Source organism: Macaca thibetana, chromosome 10 (assembly GCF_024542745.1).
Source record: "Macaca thibetana thibetana isolate TM-01 chromosome 10, ASM2454274v1, whole genome shotgun sequence".
Lineage (NCBI taxonomy): Eukaryota > Metazoa > Chordata > Mammalia > Primates > Cercopithecidae > Macaca > Macaca thibetana.
This window is the reverse complement of record NC_065587.1, coordinates 18,700,599-18,718,620: the sequence shown is the minus strand read 5'-3', so window position 1 is coordinate 18,718,620 and position 18,022 is coordinate 18,700,599. Positions and strand designations below refer to the sequence as shown.

Sequence of the window (18,022 nt, the reverse complement as noted above, 5' to 3'; positions counted from 1 at the left end):
GTGGCCAACGCAGTGGCAGCGCTCTCAGAGATCGCCGAGTCTCACCCCAGCAGCAACCTGCTCGATCTGAACCCACAGTCCATCAACAAGCTGCTGACAGCCCTGAACGAGTGCACCGAGTGGGGCCAGATCTTCATCCTGGACTGCTTGGCCAACTATACACCCAAGGACGACCGCGAGGCCCAGAGGTGAGTGGGCTGCCTTGCTTGCCAGCCCAGCCTGAGGACCCTGGTTCTCAGGGGCTCCAACCAGGCACTGGGCCTCAGGCCTTAGTGAGCCCCTTTCTAGTGCCTTGCCCCACAACCTACCCTCAGACACACCTAAAGGGAGGCCTGCCTGCTTCCCACCTCTCCAGAGCCAGGCAGGCAGGAGAGCTGCCTTAGGCAGTCAGCTCAGTGCCTGCTGTGGGCATAGGCCTGGCCTGGGAGCTCGCAGAAGCCCTGGGCACCTCTGTTGAGTTCAGTAGATGGGTAGCGCCAGAGCCACTGCCCATTGAATTCTCACTGGGTGTCTGGGGCTCTGCCGGGTGCTTTCCACACACTAGAGTCTTTAATGCAACTTTCATCATCATCCTTCGCTTTCTAGATGAGGGAGCTCCAACTTAGAGAGGTGGAGGGAATTGTGCAGGTCCCCCAGCTGGGGCTCACCTGACTCATGGTCTTAACCACAAGATACCCTCCAAGTCGGAGGAAGTGGGGAGTTGGCATCTATACAGTATGTACTACATGCCAGTACTGTGCTTGTTCTTTTTTTGTTTGTTTGAGGCAGGGTTTCTGTCCCCCAGGTTGGAGCTGCAGCCTCAACCTCCGGGGCTCAGTTGATTCTTCCAGGTAGCCGGGACTACAGATGCATGCCAATATGCCCAGCTAATTTTTATATTTTTTGTAGAGGCAGGTTTTCACTGTGTTGCTCAGACTGGTCTCAAATGCCTGAGCTCAAGCAGTCCACCCACCTCACCCTCGCCCGGCCTTGTTTTTTACATGCGTTATGTCAGTTAAGCTCCTAGCAACCCTGCGAACTAGGCATCACCATTTGATTCTATAGATGAGGAAACTGAGGCTCAGAGTGATTTGAACCTGCTGGGGGTTAGTTAGCAGGCAGCAGAACCAGGATTTAGATCTTTCTTCTACAAAACACTTGTTTGTTTTTTGTTTGTTTGAGACAGGGTCTCGCTCTGTCACCCGGGCTGGTGTGCAGTGGCACAATCACAGCTTACTGCGGCCTCAAACTCCCTGATTCAAGTGATTCCCCTGCTGTCAGCCTCCCGAGTAGCTGGGATTACAGACACGCACCACCATACCGGGCTAATTTTGTGTATTTAATTACAGATGAGGTTTCACTATGTTGGCCAGGATGGTCTTGATTTCCTGACCTCGTGATCCGCCTGCCTCGGCCTCCCAAAGTGCTGGGATTACAGGCATGAGCCATCACGCCCGGCCGATCCTCAGCCTCTTAAAGTGCTGGGATTACAGGTGTGAGGTACTGCACCCGGCCTCCAAGCTTCCAGCTTGTTAATTCCTGCCCTAACAGTCGTCCCTCACTGTTGCCTGGCCCACCGAGGCCAGGCGCCTGAAGCTGCCCTCACCAACAGCATAGGATGTCTTACGTGCCTCCCTCTGGTTCTTCTGGAAGTTAGATACCGGGAATCGTCCCCTGCCAGGGTAGGGAGGGATCGCTCATGCCTCCTTTCCTTAGGGGAGATCTTCGAGCTGAAGGCAGAGCTCAACAGTGACAAGAAGGAGAAGAAGAAGGAGGCAGTGAAGAAAGTGATTGCATCGATGACCGTGGGCAAAGATGTCAGGTGTGCAGGAGCAGGCCTGGTGGCAGCTGGAGGCGGCTGACAGGGGAGGGTTTACAGCTTGGGTCCACTTCAGTCTCTGCCTTCGGGTGTCTAGGGACCCATGTCTCCCCTCATACAGCCCCCTTCGTAAAACTTTCTTCCCCATCGAAGGTTTTGTTTACCCGGGAATCAGGAGCCCAGATGCTGACAGTCAGGTGGTGATGGAGTTAACTGGAGTAGGTGGGAAAGGCAGCAGGGGATGGAGTGGGTGTGGCATGAACCCTTTCAGAAACTCCAGAGGATCATTACTGGCTGGGGAAGAGGACCCAGTGTGGCCAGGTCTTCTGGTTTTTAAAAAGAACGGGAAATCTGGGTCAGGCGTGGTGGCTCATGCCTGTAATCCTAGCACTTTGGGAGGCCCAGGTGGGCAGATCATGAGGTCAGGAGTTGGACGCCAGCCTGGCCAATGTGGTAAAATCCTGTCTCTACTGAAAATACAAAAATTAGCCAGGCGTGGTGGCGTACGCCTGTAATCTCAGCTACTCGGGAAACTGAGGCAGGAGAATTGCTTGAACCTGGGAGTCGGATGTTGCAGTGAGCCGAGATTGCACCTCTGCACTCCAGCCTGGGTGACAGAGCGAGACTCTGTCTCAAAAAAAAAAAGGGAAATCTGAATTTTTCATTTTAAATATCCCTGTCTTAAGTGGCCAGATGATAGTAAACACTGTGCGGTGTGAATAAAACACACGTGCAGATTGGATTTCTCCTAATGTGTCACCGGTGTGCAGCCTCTGTTGCACCTGATGGCTAAAGCAGGTTGTGTGTAGAATGGCTGCTGCACCTTGGCTCATGCTTCCTCTGTGGGAGCACCCAGTGACCCAGCTTGTCTGCCCAAATCTTTAAAAACCCATTCAAGGCCAGGCACGGTGGCTCACACGTGTAATCCTAGCACTTTGGGAGGCCGAGGCGGGTGGATCATGAGGTCAGGAGTTCAAGACCACCTGGCCAAGATGGTGAAACCCCATCTCTACTAAAAATACAAAAATAAGCCAGGCGTGGTGGCAGGCACATGTAATTTCAGCTGCTCAGGAGGCTGAGACAGAGAATTGCTGGAACCCGGGAGGCAGAGGTTGCAGTGAGGCGAGATCACGCCACCGCACCCCAACCTGGGCAACAGAGCAAGACTCCCTCTCAAAAAAAAAAAAAAAAAAAAAAAAAAATCACGGTCTGCCTTCCCCACGTTCCTGCCTTCCCTCATCACCCCAGCCCACTATCCCAAACTCAAAGCATTTGCTTTCTGTTCCCATCACCCAGCACTAAATGGAGACTGTTGTCTTGTTATGTGTGCTTGTGTTTACCTGCTCACCAGATTGTAAAATCTCAAAGGCAGAGACTGGATTTTACAACAGTTTAATATTTGCACAGTATTTGAGAGTCTGCACAGAACATTTTGAGATTTGTTTTCTCAGTAGTTCCTTACAATTCCCATATTGTAGGTAAGGACAGTTTTACTGCCAAGGAAATAAAAACATAAAGTGACTGCCTAAGAGTCACATGGTTTGTGGCAGAACTAGGACTCAAGCCCAGTTCTTCTGAAATCCAAATCCAGGCTGCTTTCACTCACGGCCTCGTGGTGCCCAGCCTTGTGCCTCATAGTCCGGGTGCTGAGGTGAAGCAGCTGCCGTCCGGGTCCCAAGATAGGCTCCCACTGCTCCAGACGTCCCCATGGATTGCCCCCCAGCAAGGACCTCCTGCCAGCAGCTCTGGGAAGGAGCTCTGCAGAGAGCCCTTTGGAAGCCAGAGCAGAAAGGGAGCAGGCACCTGCTGGACAACTGGGCCTCCTTCCAAGTCAGATTCCTTCCAGGACAAAGCTGCTGTCCTTCACCCAGAACACCACTGTCACCTCCTCACAGAGGAGAAACATCTTTGTTCCTCCATCTCAAAAGAGCTGGCTTTGCTGATACGACGGGCCCCAAAGAGCGAGTTGGCCTCATCAGCGGTTTTTCCTCCTCCCTCCTCCCCATTCTTCCTGGGGCATCATCTTCCAAGGTGATACATTTTGGCTTTGGCAGGACTCCTGCCTGTTGGGGCTCAGGAAGTTCACTTTGTCCTCCTAGGTCTCTACGTTGACACGTCCTTGCCTGTAAACACATAAGAATTGAGAGGGGATATGATGATTCCAGAGACAGAAAATTGATCTCTAACCAAATTTCACATCTGAAGAAGGCCTGTAACTCTGGGACCACGGGTACCACGTGGCTATGAGCACGGACCTTGTTCTCGGGCCTGGCTCCTCCAGGCAGGTTATTTGATATTTATGAACCTCAGTATTCTGTGAAATGGGGATCATCCCCTGACTTCTAAGGGCAGTTAAATGAGATCAAGTATGCAAGGTTCTTAGCACCAAGCCTGGCGTATGGTGTGTGCTCCATGCATGCCGTGCTGGTTCTTACTGGGTGCCAGAGCTTGTGGTGAAAGCAGCGTGAACCATCCTGCTTCCCTGCGACCCTCCAGAACCAGCAGCCCAAGGTAAGGGGCCACGTTAAGTATCAGAGAGGGAGAAAGGATCGTTTTCATTACTCAGTATCTCTCAGATATCAAGGACCAGATACTTAAGTATGTTGTCTCATTCAGTTATCATGAAGGCCCTGTGAAGTGAGTTTCTGTTGCACCTTTCTTTAGGATGGTCAGATGGGTCTCTGCTAAATATCAAACACTGTGACATAGGCTCATACAAAAACTACTCCCTACAACTCCCTGTGCCCCCCTCCCCAGCCCCCACCTGCCACTGTGATTCAGGAAATCGGAACCACTGACTCCGGCGGGCATTTGCTCAGCAGAGTGTCCACACCCCTGCCTGCCCTTCTCAAGCTGAGATGAGACAGTCAGCCCCACACACGCAATGACGGGACATCTGGAAATGCAGAGGCCCAAGGAAGTTCGTGTCTGGATCATGTTTTCCCTTTAACTGTGGCCCAGGAATGGGAATGGGCTCCTGGGAGGGCGTTTGCTTCCCTAAGGAGGGAAGTGGCATGGAAAGGGACAGGAATTCTCTACACTACAGGGTAGTTGTAACCCTGATCTCTTGCTGTGACCACAAAGTAAGAGCAGGGAGGCATCCTCAGGCGTCCCCAGTGCCCCAGAGAAGGGACAGCTTGTTCCAGAGTCTCAGCAGCCATGGGAAGGTCCAATCTGACCACAACACAGCTCCAGGGGTCGCCCTTCCATCCTCCCTGGTGGTGTCTTAGTTTGGGATGGGTCTCGCCAGGTGTAAGGAAGTCCAGCCTCAACCTCCAGGGAGAAGTTGGAAGCAAGCTCCTATCGCCCTCTCAGGGTCTCGTGTCCATTTTGGGTGTGTTTGGGGTGTCTGACTCAAAAGGGCTGTGCGAGTAGCAGCCCGAGTGTGATCTCTAAATGCCGCTTCCCACTTCAAGGAACCGGTCCACTTGGGGTTAATGGGTAACTTCAGGCATGAAGCAGGAGAAAGATGGCCCAGAATGAGGACAGAGGCCATTCCTCTTACTGTCTCCTCTCTCCAAAGAAAAGGAGGAAGTAAAAACTGAAAAATAACAGACTGATCGGGGCCATTGGCCAGGCCTGTGGGCTAAAGATTAACCCCCACCCTAATCACTTGTGCTATCTGTAGATCACGTACCCACCTGGTCATGTACCCCAAGCTTGCTCAGCCTATCACGACCCTGTCACGTGGACGCCTTAGAGTTGTAAGCCCTTAAAAGGGCCAGGAACTCTTTCTTCAGGGAGCTCGGTTCTGTTCTTGAGATGCAAGTCTATCGATGCTCCTGGCTGAATGAAGTCTTTGGAGAGCTCAGTTCTGTTCTTGAGACGCAAGACTGTCGACCTCCTGGCTGAATAAAGCGTCTTCCTTCTTTAACCTGGTGCCTGAAGACTTTTGTCTGTGGCTCATCCTGCTACATTTCTTGGTTCCCTGACCGGGCAGTAAGGCAGCCCCTTAGGCGGCTTAGGCCTGTCCTGTGGAGCATCCCTGCAGGGGACTCCGGCCAGCTTGAGCTACGTGGATCCTGAGCATGCTCCTGGGCAGGCATTTGCCCTGGTGGAATGCCTCGTCAGAGCAGTGCACTGCAGGCCCCCGCGGAGAATCAACACACTGGTTGAACACCGGGAAGGAACCGGCTCTTGGAGTCCAGATATCTGGAATACAGTAGGACCGGTCTTGGGAACTTGCCCACTCCATTTGAGTGGAAGCGTGGCCCGATCACCCATAGCATGCCTTTATCGGCACTTTTGGGTTTTTTGTTTGTTTGTTTGTTTTTGTTTTTTTTTGAGACGGAGTCTCTGTTGCCCAGGCTGGAGTGCAGTGGCCAGATCTCAGCTCACTGCAAGCTCCGCCTCCCGGGTTCACACCATTCTCCTGCCTCAGCCTCCCGAGTAGCTGGGACTACAGGCGCCCGCCACCTCGCCCGGCTAGTTTTTTGTGTTTTTTTAGTAGAGACGGGGTTTCACTGGGTTAGCCAGGATGGTCTCGATCTCCTCACCTCGTGATCCGCCCGTCTCGGCCTCCCAAAGTGCTGGGATTACAGGCTTGAGCCACCGTGCCCGGCCCTTAACTGATTTTTAAAAAGAAATGGTTATAAGTCTTTATAAGTCTTTTTTTTCTTTTTTTTTGAGACGGATCTCACTTTGTCACCCAGGCTGGAATGCAGTGGCCGGATCTTAGCTCACTGCCAGCTCCACCTCCCGGGTTTACGCCATTCTCCTGCCACAGCCTCCCGAGTAGCTGGGACTACAGGCGCCCGCCACCACGCCCGGCTAGTTTTTTTGGTATTTGTTTAGTAGAGACGGGGTTTCACTGGGTTAGCCAGGATGGTCTCGATCTCCTGACCTCGTGATCCGCCCGTCTCGGCCTCCCAAAGTGCTGGGATTACAGGCTTGAGCCACCACGCCCGGCCTGATTTGGGTTTTGATTTTGACTTGGTTTGAATTGCTTGACAGGACCAGTCTTGGGAACTTGCCCACTCCATTTCGGTTGACGTGTGGCCTGATCACCCATGGCGTGCCTTTATCGGCACTTTGGTTTTGGTTTTGATTCTGATTTGGTGTGAATTCCTTGAACCCAGTATCCCACAGATGGTTCAAATGCATTCAGTCTGTAGCGGCAACTGCTTTGCTAACAGAAGAAAGTAGAAAAATAAATTTAGAGGAAACCTAATTGTGAGCACACCTCACCAGTTAAGAAGTATCCTAAGTTAAAAAGAAAAAAAAAAAGAAAAGAAAAAAAAAGAAAAAAGGTAGCTTACTAACTCAAAAATCTTCAAGTATAGGGCTATTCTGTTAGAAAAAGATGATTTAACATAAACCCCTGAAAATGCTCTTAACCCAGCAGATTTCCTAACGGGGGATTTAAATCTTAATTGCCATACAAAGGTCCGACCAGACCTAGGAAGAACTCCCTTCAGGACAGGATGATTGACAGTTTCTCCCAGGTGACTGAGGAAAAAAAACCCACAATGGGTATTCTGTAATTCAGTGAAACTCTTGTAGAAGCAGAGTTAGAAAAATTGCCCAATAATTGGTCTGCTCAAATCTGTGAGCTGTTTGCACTTAGCCAAGCCTTAAAGTACTTACAGAATAAAGCCATCTACACTAATTCTAAGTTAATTTGGACTAAACAAAGTCTTGTTAATACAAAGGATAATTGAAATCCCACACTTAAAAGTTTTCAACAAAAGTAAAGTTTGCTAAAAGTTAACAATGTAACATGTATTATAGTAACTTCTAATCTGTGGCCTTAGACAGTCTAGTCCACAGATATGAAGGAAGTCTGCTTTGCAAAAGAATGGTTATCATCTTTGAAAACAACAACAACAACAACAACAACAAAAAAGGGGGGGGCAGAGTTTATATAAAAAGGAATGTTATATGGAAAATTCTGTTTTCCATATGTTATATGAGGCATGTCGAAGAATTGTCTGTGAAAGTCATAAAAAAAGTGTCAGAAAAATTTATGAAAGAAATGATGTATAATTTAAATTAATCCTCCTGAATGTAAAACTATTGAAGAAACAGTTTATGTGCAAAGTGTATAAGGAAAGTAACATATGCCTTTGGTAAAAGGATTATAAGGAGGCAGAAGAATGTTTATTTTTACTTACATTAAAAGGTTAAAAATTGTTTTGAAGGTTTAAGCAAGTTTTGAAACATTAATTATAAGGAAAATTCTGTGTGTAAACATATTGGCTACAGTTAAAGGGGTATCATCCAGTTTTTCTGTGAATTGGACATTAAAAGAAAAATACAACGGGTTTTTCTGAAAGCACTAGCCTGCTCTTTGACAAAAATTATAAAAGGTTAAAAAAGTCTATAAAAATCTTATCTTATGGTCAGACATTAAAAATTGAATAAATATGTTTACAAAGTTTTATTAAAACTAAGTTGAACATTAATAACACTAATATAAAGGTGAAATCTAGCTTATCTGGTATAAACATACAGGAAGCATTGTCAAATATAAAATGGTGTTTGGATTTCTTTGGTCTTAAAAACTAACAAAAAAAGATGCTAAAGGAAATTTCTCGGTAAGAAGGCCCCAAGGACTATAAAGTTCACTGCTGATGTCCCCACATTTAAAACAAAAGGTCCATTTCTTAAAAATTATATACTTGATTTGATCTTTCACTTTCCTTTCCCTCAAAACTAAAAGTCTTTTAGCACATGTACCACCCCTAGAATTTCCGGTAAACCAGCGCCAGCCTGAAGATCATGTTCTCATCAAAGGGTAGAAAGAAGGAAAAGTCGAGCTGTATAAACATGTGGCTGCTGGGCCATTGCATGGTGGCTGTTGTGATGAGGTTCTGAATTTTTAATTGTATATATTTAAATTTATTTAACCATGAAGAGGCACATATATGACTGAGAACCACACTAGACGGGACAGCTCCAGAGATCCAGAAATGAGGAAGATATGACTCCCTTATCCTGGAGTTTTTCGTTTGTTTGTTTTTTTGCAGAATCATTTGCTGCTCGGATTCTAGCCTACATTTAAGGTTACTTCCTGGGCATCTGCACAAGGGTCAGTCACTCTGTGGGGCTGGGGATATGATCATGAGGACAATATCCAGGTCCAGATGGATTCCAGCAGGGGGCGCTCTTGCACCCAGTGGACGAGCATGGCTCTGCACGCCCTGTTGAGACAAGATCAGAGCAGCAGGAGCAGAGGGGTAGGGGCATCTCGCCGTCCTCAGGAGCTCACCCTCATCTCCAGCGACCCTGACTCAGAAGCTGGGCAGGCTCCAGGATGAGTGTGGGGCTCAACAGGCTGAGAAGAAAACCCTTCCACACCTGCACTAGATCCCAGCCTGGGGGCGACCTAGAGCTCATCCTAGGGGGTGTGTTCATTAAAACATCCATGGGGCCTAACATGTCTCCCCCAGGACTGAGCTCTGGGATAAGGACAAACGAGGAAGAGACAGTCACTGCCCTGGCAGTAAACACCCATGGCCAGGGTTCCTCTTCCATCTGCGGGAAGACTCCGAGCGTGATACTGACGATGTTAAACTACCTCCAAAGTAAGTGGAAACTGAGGTGTTGCGGATTCCACAGAGGAGTTGCGAGGATGACCTGAACTCTAGGGTCAGTCCCCACGCCTTTGCTGAGCTCACCCTGTGCTGGATCTCATGTCTCTCCCCACCTCCCCTGCTACTCGGGAGCGCTGTCACTGCCCTGGCCAAGAACTGGGGGGCTACGTCTAGTTGAAACACATTTCTGGGCCAGAAATGTGTTTATATTATATATAATATAACATATATTATATATTTGTATTATATGTAATATATATATTATACATTTATATTATATAGTATATATACAATATATTATATAGCATATATAATGTTATCTACTATATTATATATAAATATATTTTTTGAGACAGAGTCTCCTTCTGTCTCCCAGGCTGGAGTGCAGTGGCGCGATCTTGGCTCACTGCAAGCTCTGCCTCCTGGGTTCACACCTTTCTCCTGCCTAAGCTTCCGGAGTAGCTGGGACCACAGGCGCCCGCCACCACGCCCGGCTAATTTTTTGTATTTTTAGTAGAAACGGAGTTTCACTGTGTTAGCTAGGATGGTCTCAATCTCCTGACCTCGTGATCCATCCGCCTCGGCCTCCCAAAGTGCTGGGATTACAGGCGTGAGCCACCGTGCCCAGCCATATGTATTCTATTTCTATTATATATATACACACTTACAGTGGGCTGGGCGCGGTAGCTTACGCCTCTAAGCCCATATATATACACACTTACAGTGGGCTGGGCGCGGTAGCTCATGCCTGTAATCCCAGCACTTTTGGAGGCTGAGGTGGGGGGGATCACTTGAGATCAGGAGCTCGAGACCAGCCTGGCCAACATGGTGAAACTCCGTCTCTACTAAAAATACAAAATACTAAAAATAGAAAAATAGCCTCATTTATAACACAAGCCCCCAGTATATTATGTTCCCCACGTCTTACCATGATTTCAAACAACTTTCAGATTTATTTTCAGTTCCTGATTTCTACCACTCAGACTGGGCTGGAGGAACTCTCAGAAACGGACTTTGTCCAAATTTGGGCTCCCCTTCCTCCCTCATGCAAACGAACTCTTAAAGATTAGTCCACCAAGTCTTCTAGAGATGTCTACACAAGTCTGAATTTTAGGGTAAAAGTGGCTGAGGTTTAAGTTGAGAGTCTGCATGGCAGGCTCCTGACTCTTAAAGGTTTTTAGTTTGAAGAAGATAAAATGCATGAATCATACTAGGGCAGAAAGAGTTCACAATAGGTGTTTTGGTGACAAAGCACTTGTCCTACATAGCCCAAGGGTAAATGCCAATGCATATTCAGAATGGAGCAGGGAAATTGAAAATAAATTTGAACCCATCTAATATAAAGCTTCTGTTTCATAACCTGGCTCTTAGCAACTGAGTGACCTTGGGCAAGTTATTTAACCTTTCTGAGCCTTCATTTTCTCACCCTAAAATGGAGGTAACAGTATTGTCCCTATCACTCCCAACCCCCTTACTGTTTGGTAAGAATTACATGAGATAAAAGGATATGTAACTAGTACAGTGCCTGGTACAAAATAAGGAGTCAGTTAATATTACCTCTTCTTTCTCCCCCAGCTCAGCTCCTTTCCTCTTCCTTATCCAGGAAACACAGAAATATATGGATTCACCGTAGAAGCTGGACCCAGCTCCTCAGATGCAGCAGATGGATGGGCACACCCTGTAATGACCCAGGATGGGGCGGGTGTTCTCCTGCAGGGTGACTGAGAATGTGAGCCTCAGAATGAAATGTAAGAACACCAGGCTCCCTGAGGACTGGCTACAGCCACAAACTGCAGGTCACTGTTCACAGGTGCTCAGTAGGAAGAGAAAGGGGTTTGCGATGTTTTTTTTCACCCAGATGGAAATATGCATTCATAAAATGATGGTAGCTGGGGGTGGTGGCAGGCGTCCCTGATCCCAGCTACTTGGGACGCGGAAGCCGGAGAAGTCCTCGAACCTGGGAGCTGGGGGATTCCTTGAGCCGAGATTCTGCCATCTCAGCCCAGCCTAGGGGAAAAGAACAAGGCTTCGTCTCAAATAAAAAACAAACAAAATACACACACACACACACACACACACACACACACTTACAGAGGTAAGCTTGGCGTCTCTCCTTTGCCTGCAATAGGAGAAAGGAAAACACTATGAGGATCAGATCACATGGAGTCCTGTTGGCACAGATCTTTTATTTTTTTTGACGGAGTCTCGCTCTGTCGCCCAGGCTGGAGTGCAGTGGCGCGCTCTTGGCTCACTGCAAGCTCCACGTCCCGGGTTCATGCCATTCTCCTGCCTCAGCCTCCCAAGTAGCTGGGACTACAGGTGCCCGCCACCACACCTAGCTAATTTTTTGTATTTTTAGTAGAGACGGGGTTTCACCGTGTTAGCCAGGATGGTCTCAATCTCCTGATCTCGTGATCCGCCTGCCTCAGCCTCCCAAAGTGCTGGGATTGCAGGCGTGAGCCACCACGCCCGGCCAGCACAGATCTTTTATTCACTTGGTGACATTACAAAACAACATGTCAAACAGTGATCAAGTCACTGGCCCCGTGAAGGAAGCATAGACGATGCTTGTGGAAAAGGCAATGGGTTTTCATGGAATATTTAGCAAGTCCATGTTGGCTGGCAAATACAAAATATTTTTCAAGAAGCAAAAGTTGCTACTGAGAAATATGCTCACTACAAGATAGTTTGTAAGTGATGCTGTCATTTTTGACCACCATCATCCAACAGGACTCAGTTGGTCATAAACTCCAGTGACCAGTCACTAGAGTCCATGATCAACTAAGACCTGATGGACGACAGCCATCAAATATGGTATTCCCTTGATATTCCAGCCAACAAAAAAATTGCATTTGTCTTCTATAATGTACTTGGTCAGATTTTTGTATCTTCATTTCATTAATAAGGCAAGAGGAACCAGGAGAAACATTTCTTCAGACAAAGAAATGCATCTTACCATCTCCGATGTCATGAGATCTTCAAGACCACCAGATGGACCCTCACTGAGATCTTCGACCAAATCTAGGAGAAGATAGAGTGACAGTCAGTGCATTGGTGCTGCTGAGGAATCTCACAAGGAGCCTTGGGGGCTGTGGACCGGGGCTGGAGTGTATGGAGGTGGGCCGTTGACTAACATGGACTGAGCTGCTGCTGCTGGACCATTCTCCTTGGTGTTGAAGGAAGGCAAAGGAGAGGGGCAGAAAGAAATGAAAGAGCCTTGGCTTTCTACCTAGGGCAACCTCATCAATGTGAAATAGTCACCTTAAGAACCGGTTAATACAGAAAGCCACTGTACTATAGAAACAGGAAGTAGATTCGAGGCTGCCTAGATCCAGGGGTGTGGGAGTTGGGAAAGACAGAGGAGTGACTACTAGTGGGGTTTCTTTGAGGGGGAATAAAGAGGTTCTCAGATGAGATTGTAACAATGGTTGCACAACCGTGTAAATATAGTAGAAACGCTGAATCACCTAATTTAAATGAGTAAATTGTTTTGCACGTCAACTACGTTTAAATAAAGCTGTTAAAAAAAAAAAGAATACGTACAGAGTTGAGACTGGGTTTTCGAAGTGCTCTGCAGTAAGAGAAAAAAAAAACAAAAAACAAAAAAACAAAACAGTAATCAGGTAACTGGCCCCGAAAGAAAGCATAGAGGATGCTTGTGGAAAACGCAATGGGTTTTTTTTTTTTGAAATATTTAGCAAGTGTCCATGTTGGCTGGCAAATACAAAACTATTTTTCAGGGAGAAAAGTTGCTACTGAGAAAGACACTCACTACCAAACAGTTTGTAAGTGATGCGGTCCTTTGACTGCCATCGTCAATCAGGCCTCAGTTGGTCATAACCTCTAGTGACCAGTCACTAGAGTCCATGACCAACTGAAGCCTGATCCATGATGGCAGTCAAAAATAATATTCACTTGATAGTCTAGAAGCCCCAGAAAAAACAAAAAACAAAACAAAAAAACATTTCTCTTCCAGAGAAAGAAATACGTCTTACAAGTTCTGATTTCATATCCTCCACGCCGCCATATGCAGGCTCCTGCAGATCTTCATCAGAAACTAGGAGAACACAGAGTGACGGTCAGTGCATTGGTATTGCTGAGGAATCCCACAAGGAGCCTTGGGGGATGTGGACCAGGGCTGGAGTGTATGGAGGGGGGTGGTTGACAAGCATGGACTGAGCTGCTGCTGGACCATTCTCCTTGGTGTTGAAGGAAGGCAAAGGAGAGGGGCAGTAAGAAATGAAAGATCCTAGGCTTTCTAGCTAGGGCAACCTCATCAATGTGAAATAGTCATCTTAAGAGTTGGGAAAGACAGAGGAGTGACTACTAGTGGGGTTTCTTTGAGGGGTAATAAAGAGGTTCTAAGATGAGATTATAACAATAGTTGCACAACTGTGTAAATATAGTAAAAACGCTGAATCACCTACTTTAAATGGGTGAATTATTTTGCATGTCAACTACATCTAAACAAAGCTGGTTTTTTGTTTTTAAATACGTACGGTCGTCATACTCAGCTGTAGATAATTCCTGCAAAAAGAGAAAAGAAAAAGAAACACCATGAGGATCAGATGATGCTGGGTTCTGTTGGCAAAGGCCTTTTATTCACTTGCTGAAATAAAAAACCGGACGTCAAGCAGTGATCAAGTCACTGGCTGCCAAATAAAGCATAGAGAATGCTTGTGGAAAATGCCGGGGGGGGTTTTTTGGGAATATATAGCAAGTGTCCATGTTAGCTGGCAAATACAAAATTATCTTTCAAGGAGAAAAGGTTGCTACTGAGAAACATACTCACTACCAGACAGTTTGTAAGTGGTGCCATCCTTCGACTGCCATGGTCAGTTAGGCCTCAGTTGGTCATAAACTCCAGTGACTGGTCGCTAGACTCCATGACCAACTGAGGCCTGATCCATGATGGCAGTCAAAAATGATATTCATTTGATAGTCTAGAAGCCACAGAAAAAACAAAAACCAAAACCAAAAAACATTTCTCTTCCACAGAAAGAAATACGTCTTACAAGTTCTGATTTCATATCCTCCACGCTGCCATGGGCAGGCTCCTGCAGCTCTTCAACAGGACCTAGGAGAACACAGAGTGACAGTCAGTGCATTGGTGTTGCTGAGGAATCCCACAAGGAGCCTTGGGGGATGTGGACCAGGGCTGCAGTGTATGGAGGGGGGTGGTTGACAAGCATGGACTGAGCTGCTGCTGGACCATTCTCCTTGGTGTCGAAGGCAGGCAAAGGAGAGGGGCAGTAAGAAATGAAAGATCCTAGGCTTTCTAGCTAGGACAACTTCATCAATGTGAAATAGTCACCTTAAGGGTTGGGAAAGACAGAGGAGTGACTACTAGTGGGGTTTCTTTGAGGGGTAATAAAGAGGTTCTAAGATGAGATTGTAACAATGGTTGCACAACCGTGTAAATATAGTAAAAACGCTGAATCACCTACTTTAAATGGGTGAATTGTTTTGCATGTCAACTACATCTAAACAAAGCTGTTTTGTTTTTTGTTTTTTTTTTTAAATACGTACGGTTGTCATACTCAGCTGTAGATAAATCCTGCAAAAAGAGAAAAGAAAAAGAAACACCATGAGGATCAGATGATGCTGGGTTCTGTTGGCAAAGGCCTTTTATTCACTTGCTGAAATAAAAAACCGGACGTCAAGCAGTGATCAAGTCACTGGCCCCCAAATAAAGCATAGAGAATGCTTGTGGAAAATGCCGTGGGGGTTTTTTTGGTTATATATAGCAAGTGTCCATGTTGGCTGACAAATACAAAATTATTTTTCAAGAGGAAAAGGTTGCTACTGAGAAACATACTCACTACCAGAGAGTTTGTAAGTGGTGCCATCCTTTGACTGCCGTCATCAATCAGGCCTCAGTTGGTCATAACCTCCAGCGACTGGTTGCTAAAGTCCACGACCAACTGAGGCCTGATTCATGACGGCAGTCAAACATGATATTCACTTGATAGTCTAGAAGCCCCAGAAAAAAACAAAAACAATTTCTCTTCCAGAGAAAGAAATACGTCTTACAAGTTCTGATCCCGTATTCTCCTCCACACCGCCATGTGGGAACGCCTGCAGATGTTCAACAGAACCTAGGAGAACACAGAGTGATGGTCAGTGCATTGGTGTTGCTGAGGAATCCCACAAGGAACCCTGGGGTGTATGGAGTGTATGCAAGTGGGCGGTTGACAAGCATGGGCTGAGATGCTGCTGGACCATTCTCCTTGGTGTCGAAGGCAGGCAAAGGAGAGGGGCAGAAAGAATTGAAAGAGCCTTGGCTTTCTAGCTAGGGCAACCTCATCAATGTGAAATAGTCACCTTCAGAACAGTTTAATACAGAAAGGCACTGTACGGTTCAGTGACAGCATCTCGTCACACCTCCTCCCCATTTGAAGGTCCAGGCAAATCCCCAGTTTTATGAAACGTTACCAGATCATTTAACTTCTGTGGATCTACATACCCTGCCACTATGTTTATCATCTACCCTGTTGTATTTTTCAAGTTGTACTAAAGCATACATCTTTATAATTTTAATTATTAAGTGTGCATTTTAATGAGATTACATTCAATGAGTTACATTCAGGATACTGTGTCAATAATCAGAAAAATCAATTCATAATTTATAATCTAAGCTTCACCTTAGGCAATGAGAGAAAAACAGCAGTGTAACATAGAACAGGTGATAAATAAATAATGATTGCAGAATACAATGGAATAGAAAACAGGAAATCCAGAGAAAATCAACAAAATCGAAAGCCGGTTCTTTGAAAAGATCAGTAACATTGATAAACCTCTACCTTGGCTATCCACAAAGGAAAGAAAGAAGTCACAGTATACTAATAATATTAGTTTAAGAGGAGTCAAATCAAAAACTAGTAAATAATAAAGGAATATTCTGAACACATCTGTGCTCACAATTGGATACAGTAGATGAAATGAGCTACTTTTTAAAATCTATTTTAGAGGACCAAAAGTCTTCTCAGGAGAAAGAGATCATCTGAATAGGCCTATATTTATTTTAGAATTTTAGATATTCAATCAATGATTAATATCTTTTCATAAAACTAAAACACTATATTCAGATGATTTCACTGGTAAATTCTACCAAAATTCTTACAAAGAAAAATATAGTCTTACCATACAAGCAAGTAATCATAATCCGAAGTATTTCCTCAGTTACATTTTAAAAATTATGTTTCCAAACAAGACACAGGAAGGTTTCTAATAGCTGTATTCATAATTGACCAAACTGAAAGCAAATGTCTAAACATTTGAGATGTCCTTTACTGTCAAAAGTGAACCCAGCCTGGGCAGAATGGTGAAATCCCTTCTCTACAATAACAATAATAATAATAATAATAAACTTGTTATAGTGGCATGTGACTTATGGCCAGCTACTTGGGAGGCTGAGTGGAAGGATCACCTGAACCTGGGGAGGTCAAGATCGCAGTGAGCTGTGATCGCACCACTGCACTCCTGGGCAACAAAGGAGACCTTTTCACAAAAAAATAAAACACTGAAAGAAAGAACTGTACTCTAAGTTGTCAATGTTACTTTACTTGTGTAATTGTGTCACCCATCATTGATTTAATGCATAAATTGGCACAAATGAAGTAAATGAAGAACATGACACAGCATTTACTGAGTTTCTCTAATGTGGGGCACTGAATGAATAAACTGGAATTATTTGCTTAAGTGAACTTAATGATTTAATTTCCACACTACCTTTATTTCCTACAGGCCAAATTTTGTTCCGTCTCCATAGTTTTGGTGTCCAGCGCTTGGGACGGGCGGCCAAACCTGCAAGGTAGAGCAGACTTCTTATAGATTCTAGGAAATGTATTATAATAAAGACAGCGCTTGACATTGTTGCTGGCAGAGGACAGCAGAGAAATTAGTAAAAACTTATGCCCAGATGGAACTTTTGATCCCAGTTTTAACCGTCTGCTTTTCAACTCTACCTGAATTAGATTTGGGTTCCAGGAGGATTTTGCAAGGTTCATTGCACTTAAAACGGACTGTATGTGCAGGCAGATACCTTTATTTAGATGAGACAATATAGAAAAGCAGCAGATGCAAGTCACCAAGAATGGCCTGGGTTCAAATCCTACTTAGAATCTGCACATACCTGGGAGAGTGAAATGAACCCCTCTGTGCCTCAGTTCCCTATTCTGAGATGTGGGAATGTTAGTAGATCTATGCTATAGACCTACTAAGATCTATTGGGCTAAAAACGATGAGACACAGATAAAGGCTTAAGAAGACTCATGCTTTGTAAATGCCCAGAAGTGTTCAATCATTCAATGTCTGGAAGGATAGTCCAGATACTTGGTAGTGGTGGGATACAGAGAGGGAGCGTGTATGGCTCCCAGGCAGGGGAGGGTGGAAAGTGACTTCACTGTTTCCATGGGCACGATGCTTTCCGGCTCGTGAAAGAAATCTGCCATTTCCTTGATCCCCAAATTATCCCCGAGGGATGGGCAGAGCAGGGGCTACAACCCGTATTTTCCAAGTCAATGAATTAAACCTTAAGACGTTTTGAGTGACTTGCCCAGAGTTACCACAGTGAGGCATGAAGATCTGGGGCAAAAATGTAGTTATTTCCCTGGGGACAGAGGTCCCTCAACACCTGAGTCCTCTAGATCATGCCTTGGACCCTGAACTGAGAGCTCTTCTCACAAGC

General features: G+C 45.9%; 1 protein-coding gene across 1 annotated transcript; it reads right to left on the bottom strand.

Annotated features, from left to right (window-relative positions):
• Window positions 1–10,729: 10,729 nt before the first annotated feature.
• LOC126964153 (uncharacterized protein C22orf42-like) lies at window positions 10,730–17,768 on the bottom strand. The gene is made up of 10 exons (XM_050806958.1): window positions 17,065–17,768; window positions 15,367–15,431; window positions 14,863–14,890; window positions 14,349–14,410; window positions 13,833–13,860; window positions 13,329–13,390; window positions 12,877–12,904; window positions 12,290–12,354; window positions 11,425–11,452; window positions 10,730–11,340 (listed from the first exon to the last, which is right to left on the bottom strand). The coding sequence occupies exons 1-10, from the start codon at window positions 17,204–17,206 to the stop codon at window positions 11,255–11,257; spliced, it is 594 nt and encodes a 197-aa protein (XP_050662915.1). The 5' UTR covers window positions 17,207–17,768; the 3' UTR covers window positions 10,730–11,254.
• Between the last annotated feature and the right edge of the window lie 254 nt (window positions 17,769–18,022).

Coding starts and splice junctions, on each gene's coding strand:
- LOC126964153 (XM_050806958.1), bottom strand. CDS start 17,206: ATGTCAAGCGCTGTCTTTATTATAATACATTTCCTAGAATCTATAAGA. Junction 14,891..15,366: donor AGAATACGGGATCAGAACTT/GTAAGACGTATT, acceptor CTCTTTTTGCAG/GATTTATCTACAGCTGAGTA. Junction 13,391..13,832: donor TACAGCTGAGTATGACGACC/GTACGTATTTAA, acceptor GTGTTCTCCTAG/TTTCTGATGAAGATCTGCAG.